Source organism: Phoca vitulina, unplaced genomic scaffold, assembly GCF_004348235.1.
Source record: "Phoca vitulina isolate PV1807 unplaced genomic scaffold, GSC_HSeal_1.0 scaffold52, whole genome shotgun sequence".
Taxonomy (NCBI): domain Eukaryota; kingdom Metazoa; phylum Chordata; class Mammalia; order Carnivora; family Phocidae; genus Phoca; species Phoca vitulina.
In genome coordinates this window covers 6,247,413-6,254,589 of record NW_022589755.1, presented here as the reverse complement: position 1 = coordinate 6,254,589, position 7,177 = coordinate 6,247,413, and the positions used below count along the sequence as shown (strand labels likewise).

At 54.0% G+C, this 7,177-nt stretch overlaps 2 protein-coding genes across 4 annotated transcripts in view; one reads left to right on the top strand and one right to left on the bottom strand.

Annotated features, from left to right (window-relative positions):
- Positions 1 to 3,114, bottom strand: part of NUP62 (nucleoporin 62) — a 24,504-nt gene extending 21,390 nt beyond the window's left edge. Inside the window, exon 1 of the mRNA XM_032388381.1 lies at positions 2,944 to 3,114. The gene's annotated coding sequence lies outside the window, so the exon portion shown is untranslated. The remainder of the gene's footprint in view (positions 1 to 2,943) is intronic.
- Positions 2,464 to 6,929, top strand: ATF5 (activating transcription factor 5). 3 transcript variants are annotated; one of them, XM_032388382.1, is made up of 3 exons: positions 2,464 to 3,016; positions 4,343 to 4,639; positions 5,600 to 6,929. In XM_032388382.1, exons 2-3 carry the CDS (start codon positions 4,462 to 4,464, stop codon positions 6,262 to 6,264), a joined length of 843 nt encoding a protein of 280 aa, XP_032244273.1. In that variant the 5' UTR covers positions 2,464 to 3,016; positions 4,343 to 4,461; the 3' UTR covers positions 6,265 to 6,929. The 3 variants fall into 3 exon arrangements, with proteins under 3 accessions (XP_032244273.1, XP_032244275.1, XP_032244274.1); XM_032388384.1 differs by lacking the exon at positions 2,464 to 3,016 and adding an exon at positions 3,319 to 3,367; XM_032388383.1 differs by lacking the exon at positions 2,464 to 3,016 and adding an exon at positions 3,831 to 3,936.
- The last annotated feature ends 248 nt before the right edge of the window (positions 6,930 to 7,177 follow it).

The following is a 7,177-nucleotide window of genomic DNA, read 5'->3' as shown; positions in this document are numbered from 1 at the left end:
AGGCTTCCCGCAGAGCAGGGAGCCCGATGCGGGGCTCGATCCCAGGACCCTGGGATCATGACCTGAGCCGAAGGCAGACGCTTAACGACTGAGCCACCCAGGCGCCACCAATAAATAAAATCTTTAAAAAAAAAAAAAAAAAAGCCCATACAGATGTGGGTTCTTCAGTTGTGACAAACGTACCACAGTGATGTAAGAGGTCAACAATGGGGAAAACTGGATGAGGGGTATATGGAAACTCTCTATACTATCTTTTTAAGTTTTCTGTAAATAAAAAATTATTCCAAAATAAGAACTTAGGGGCACCTGGGTGGCTCAGTCGGTTAAGCGTCTGCCTTCAGCTCAGGTCATGATCCCAGGGTCCTGGGATCGAGCCCCGCATCGGGCTCCCTGCTCTGCGGGAAGCCTGCTTCTCCCTCTCCCACTCCCCCTGCTTGTGTTCCCTCTCTCGCTGTCTCTCTCTCTGTCAAATAAATAAATAAAATCTTTAAAAACAAAACAAAAAAAATAAGAACTTAATTAAAAAAACACCTTGTTCAAGTGTACATACTGAAAGATCTTTTCAGAAGAAGACTCAAGATTTTGGGTGGGAAGGGAACATGGGACAGACAGGACTTAGGCAGTCTGAGAGTCCACCCTAATCCTACCTGCTATGGCTCAAATATCTATACTGAGAAGTGAAAGGAGGTCGGGCCTTAAGTTTCATTTAAAAGGCTGGAAGATCTTTTAAAGCACTTACTACTTAGCAGTGCAAATAAAACACATCCACCTCAACAATAACAACACCCCCCACCCCTTACGTAGCACCTACTGTTTGCCAGGCACTAATCTAAGTGCTTGGCCTGAATTAACTCACTGAATCCTCGTAACAGTACTAAGAAGTAGTCACTATTTCTTTTTTAAGTAAACTCTACCTCTGACGTGGGGCTCAAACTCACAACCCCGAGATCAAGAGTCACATGCTTTACCAAGACTGAGCCAGCCAGGTGTCCCAGGAGTAAGCACTGTTACCTGCCATGTATACTGCTGCGTTTCTATTAACTAATCTCCATACTTTATTCTGGTACTATTAGTGGAAACCGAGGCACAGGGAAGTAAGAGAAATTGCCAGTAAGCTAGTAAGTGGGGTAGAGTCAAGGTATGAACCCAACAACTTGGTGCCAGAATCTGCGCTTAGCTGCTACTCTATGCTGCCTAGGTAATAACCTAGCCCCTATAGGTCAAGTCCTCAAATACTGGCAGAGTGGACAGTAAGTGCTCTAAGTGAAAGTAGTCAGATCCCAAGGACTTCCTGCATGCAACAGAAGCCTGCAAATCTTCATTCCCAGATAACTCTCAAGATAAGGGTTCTCTGGGGGCGCCTGGGTGGCTCAGTCGTTAAGCGTCTGCCTTCGGCTCAGGTCATGATCCCAGAGTCCTGGGATCGAGCCCCACATCGGGCTCCCTGCTCCGCAGGAAGCCTGCTTCTCCCTCTCCCACTCCCCCTGCTTGTGTTCTCTCTCGCTGTGTCTCTCTCTGTCAAATAAATAAATAAAATCTTTAAAAAAAAAAAAAAAAGATAAGGGTTCTCTGGATCTCATAACCGCCACATTCGATGTCAAGCTAACTCCAGGTGTCCTGCTGTGGACAGATGCAAGGTGGGAAATGGAGGGGTTTCTGAAGCAAAGACGCACACCTACTGGGGCTACTGGAGGGCCTAGTGCACAGGGAGGGAATGGTAAGGAAGCCCCCTCTCTTGTAGTAAAGGGCAATGCAGATCTCCCTATTTGGGGCAGGGCTGGTAAACTGATCTGGTGGGGGGCAGCTGAAGCAGAGAACCTTCTGAAAGGAATTCTGGATGAGCGCTGAGGATAAGGGCTGATGGGAGGCGGGCAGAGGATGGAGAAAAGATAAGAGTCAGGGTGATGATGCCTGTTTCCCTGCAACGGTGCCCCGTGAATGCGGCTGAGCGTCATTATCTGGAACGAGGAAGGGTGGGGATGGCCGGCAATTACTGACACCTTGAAGGAGTGAAGAAGACACAAGAATGACCTACTAGTAGGTGTTGGATGGTCCAATGTCTGGGGCTCTTGCCAGGGCAGGAGAAAGCGGCGAGACTGGACCCCAGACCGGACCCCCAAGAAGGGGTGGGGTTATTAAAAATTAAATACGTCGAACAGGCACGTAAGAACCCGGCTCTGGGTTTCACAGGCATCGGATTACTTGATTCTCACCAGGCAGAGTTGACTATTTTCCTCATTTTATAGGTAGTTCCCGATCTACGAGACTACAGAACTTATTCGCCACGGTCGCAGGTAGGAGATCTGAACGGCGCGCGCGGTCTCACTGTGACTCAGACCAGAGTCTAACCCACAGAGTTCTCACGTGGGGCGGCAGTTGGGGGATGGAGAGACCAGCATGTGGCTAGCCGGAAATTCGGGGAGCAGGGCAAAAGAAACGAAAAGTGAACGGGTGCAGGTCTCAGAGAAGAGGGACCGAATCCCCAGAATCGGGGGGGTGGGGGGGCGGGGGCTGGACCTCAGAATCAGAGAGACAGAGAACCAGAGTCAGAGGGAGCAAAGGGCCACCCAGCCCGGATCAGGAGGAGGGGGCCGGAACCCCTGGGGTAGGAAGGAAGACGGGGCTGGATCCCCAGGTCAGAGAGAAAAATGCCCAACTCTCGGGGTCGGGAGGAGGAGGGGACTGGATCCCAGGATCCCCGAGAGGAAGGGGCCAGGCCCGCCTCCCGGTTGGAGCCTCGCAGGGCGGGGCGCGGAAGAATCCGGGCGGGCCGTGCTGCGCCACCCCCGCTATATCTGTCCCCAGTCCCCGGGGCCGCCTCATTCCCCGTCCTCGGATCACAATCTCTCCTCAGGCCACCGAGACGCCATCTCCGCCCGCATAGCCCTGGCTATGGCTCTGTAGCCGCGACCCCTCCGCGTCCCGGCCCGTCTCCGCGCTCACCGCGCTTGCGCTCTTCTCTACCGCCTTCTTTTCTTCAGCCGAGGCCGCCGCCTCTCCTTTCCGCAGCCATGGAGTGAGTAACCGCTCGCCCCTCCCTCCCCACCCGCCTTCCCCGCCCTTGCGAGGCTCGAGGCCTTCACGACCAGTCGGGGGGGGGGGGGGGTGGGGAGACGAGAGTGAGGAATCACGGTCGCGCAGGCGCAAGAGAGGAAAGACGCCCCGTTGGTACGTGGCCGAGCATGCGCATTCGGACCGATAGGGGGAAGGGTGCGTTCTTCGGGAGAATGTTGGCGTTTAAAGATTGTCTGCGTGCAGGTGCGCCTGCGCACTAGCCCCAAGGGGAGGGGGAAACGAGTCTGTCCGCGAGCCGTTGCTCACGTGCACAAGCCCACCAGATCCCTTATTTTTCTGTGAAGGGCGGACAGTAAGCAGCCGCACATGCGCATTGACTCCCGCAACCCCCGCAGGCGTGAGAGAGCAGTTGGATCGGTAGCGGAGCATGCGCTTCGGCCCTGAGCGAGAGAGCCGCGTGTGAAAAGGGTCGGGGCTGGGGACCGGTTCTCCGCCGGCCCCCTCCACTCTCCCGGCTCCACATTGCGCAGGCGCACAGCAAAATTTACGTTTCATTCAGGCACCTGCTGGGGCGGTGTCGGGGGGGCTGACTTAGATTGACAGGGCGGAAGGCGAGGCCTAGAGGCTACCGGTTAAGAAAGGGGTGGAACTAGGATCACAGCGGCCGCGAGGGGCGGGGCTTGGGGAGGGTGGAGCCCATTGTGAGAAGGGGCGTGGTCAGGCAAATTTAGCCGAGGGGTGGGGTTTCGATCGGAGAAAAGGCGTGGCCTCTGGGGAATCATCGGAAGGGGTGGGGTGCGAGACTTGGGCAGGACTGGGGCGGTCATCACAAATTTCAAACGAAACCCTGGGACTTGGTGGATGGACCACGTTAATGGAGGGGCAGGACTGGGGGACTTCCCCTGGGAACTGATTTTTGAGGTGGCTTCTTGGGAGGAGGTGGAGCCTAAAGAAAATGCTTTAGAGGAAGGGGTGTGGCTGGAAGAAAATTCTCCTGGGATTGAGTTTTTATGAAGTGGGGCGAGTGGGTGGGGCTTAAGGAAATTCCCCTGGGAGACCATTAGGTTTCTGTATTGGAAGGAGTGGGGCTTGGGAATTCTAAGAAAAGTAACTGGGACCTAAAGAGAATTCCCTTGGGAGTGGGTGGGGCTCAGAGATTTGGGGAAAGAATAGATTTAGAATTCCGATAGGGCAGGGTGCAGTCTCAAGCCCCGTTGGAAGGGGAAGGGAGGACCCTGGGGACATGGAGGTGTGGCTTGGTTTCTCTAAGACTTTGGCGGTGGATGAGGATGGCTTCTGACACCACCTACTTTTGTCTCACTTGTAGGTCTTCCACTTTCGCCTTGGTGCCTGTCTTTGCCCAACTGAGCAACCTCCAGAGCCTCCTTCCAGCTGTCGGTTCAGCCTTCTTCATTGCCACCCGTGCCCAGAGCCGGTGCTGCAGCCATGTCACTCCTGGCGACTCTGGGGCTGGAGCTGGACAGGGCCCTGCTCCCAGCTAGCGGTCTGGGCTGGCTCGTAGACTATGGGAAACTCCCCCTGGCTCCTGCCCCCCTGGGCCCCTATGAAATCCTTGGGGGAGCCCTGGAGGGCGGGCTCCCAGGGGGAGGAGAGCCCCTGGCAGGTAAGGGCAGGTGGGGAATGGAGGTGGGGTGAGCTGGGCCATGGGGGCAGGGGAGAATTCAATGATTCATTCAATAAATATTTACTGAGTATCTGCAATGCCCGAGGGGCTGCTTTAGGTGCTGGCAGATACAGCTGCGACGAGACTGACATCATCCCTCTCCTCCTGGAACTCACTCTATTGGGGGGGCAGACAAAAGACAAATTAGGTGATGATGGGTTGGGATAAGTGGGAAACACTTAGTAGCTGAGCTGAAAAATGAAAACAGTCCTAGTTTAGAGAGGGTAGCCAGGAAACACATAGGTAACATTTTGGCCGAGACCTAAAGGCTGGGAAGGAATAAGCCATGAAAAGACCCAAGGGAAGAGCTTTTCAGGTATAGGAAACAGCATCCCCAGGAGCCCTGGGGCAGAAGTTATTTTATTCATTAGTGTATCCCAAATGCTTGGCACATAGTGGGTTCTCAATAATTAATGAATTAAAGATAAAACAGGCTGTGTTGTGTGTGTGATCTAGTTTGCCTTTTAAGAATAGAGAGTAAATCAGAAACTACAGACATAGGGTAATCAGTAAAGCGGATGTTAGAATGGTTGAAGAAATGTGTGGTTGACTTTTGTTGTTTGGGTCATTTGGTTGGTTGACTGGTTCATTGACTGGTTGGTTAAGGTGTTGACTGGTTGGTTGACTGATTCCTTCAGTTCCTTGATTGGCCAACTGGTGGTTAAGTTGGTTGACTGGGTAGTTGATTGGTTGGTTAACTGGTTGGTTAGATGTTTGTTTGTTGGCTGGTTTGTTGATTTGTTGAGTAGCCTGATGATTCATTGATTGGTCGGTTGATTGATTGTCTGCTTGGTGGTTTCACTCAATGAATGGCATGAATGAAGCAGGTGTGAACGAGCACCAGGTTGGGTGGAAGACCAGGAAGTCAATGACATTTATGTCCCTCCTGCAATCCTCCAGGTGACGGCTTCTCTGACTGGATGACTGAGCGGGTGGACGTTACAGCCCTCCTGCCCCTGGAACCCACCTTGCCCCCAGGTGCCCTCCCCCCACCTTCCCCACCCCCACCTGACCTGGAAGCCATGGCCTCTCTCCTCAAGAAGGAGCTGGAACAGATGGAAGACTTCTTCCTTGATGCTCCACTCCTCCCACCATCCTCCCCACCACCGCAGCCCCCACCCTCAGCACCCTCCCTCCCCCTCCCACTCCCCCTCCCCACCTTTGACCTCCCCCATCCCCCTGCCCTGGATACCCTTGACTTGCTGGCCATCTACTGCCGCAGCGAGGCCGGGCAGGGAGACTCAGGGTTGGCGCCCCTGCCCCCACCACAGCAGCCCCCTCCTCCTCCCCCTCCGCCCTCTCGCCCGGCCCCCTACCCCAATCCTGCCACCACCCGAGGGGACCGCAAGCAAAAGAAGAGAGACCAGAACAAGTCAGCGGCTCTGAGGTACCGCCAGAGGAAGCGGGCAGAGGGCGAGGCCCTGGAGGGCGAGTGCCAGGGGCTGGAGGCACGCAACCGGGAGTTGAGGGAGAGGGCTGAGTCGGTGGAGCGTGAGATCCAATATGTCAAGGATTTGCTCATCGAGGTGTATAAGGCTCGAAGCCAGAGGACCCGGAACAGCTAGAGGGGCAGGGGCTTTGGGCCATAGGGGGCACTGGTCTTCAGCTCCAACTCACTTCTCTTTCTGGGGCTGAGGTGGGAGGGTCCCTCCATCATCCCCCTGTCTGTCTCTCTCCCCTTCTCCCTGTCTCCTTTTCTCTTTGTCTCCTCTCCTGTCCATTTCTGAATCTGCTCCCCTTCTCCCTCCCCAGAATCATGGAGTGTTTGGCCTTAGTCAACATCTACACTCCTCAAGTAACAGCTGAGGGCCTGGGGCCCGCAGGGAATTCGGGGAGCAGGGGAGAGCTTGCAAACCTGGCCTCTCAGACAGGGAAGTGAGGCCAGGAAGCTATGCAGAATGAATGTGCAACTGAGGACGGGAGAGCGAGCTGGGGACGTGAGGCAGGGAGGGTTTCAGGAACGGCACCCTACTAACAATATAAGCAAAAAGCAAGCCAAGTGACCTTGGGGAAGTGTATTTGGGTGGGAAGCCAAAAGGCGGCCAAGTTCACAGAGCAGATGAATATGCAGGTAGACGGGGAGGTGGGCGGGGCGGGGGATGGCCATAATTGGTGACTGGGTGTTCATTTTAGCTCTGGGAGGAAATCAGTGTTTGTGGAGGTGTTGGGGGAGGGGCTGCAGGGACTGATCCTTTTGGTGATTTGTGAGCGGAAATAAAATGAAGAATTTCCCCTGGTCTGTGTGTCTTTGTCTTGGAGAGGAGAAATTGGGGAGAGAGCAGTCTCAGGCCAAAGACGATACTAACAGTAGACAGAACAGATAATACTTCTAGTTAAGCTTTTGGCACATGGCCAAAGCCCAGATGGGATGATTGAACTAATAAAGACACAAGACCCACTTTTAGATCCAGACCATTTTTTTTTTAAGATTTTATTTATTTATTTGAGAGAAAGAGTGAGCGAGACAGAGAGCATGAG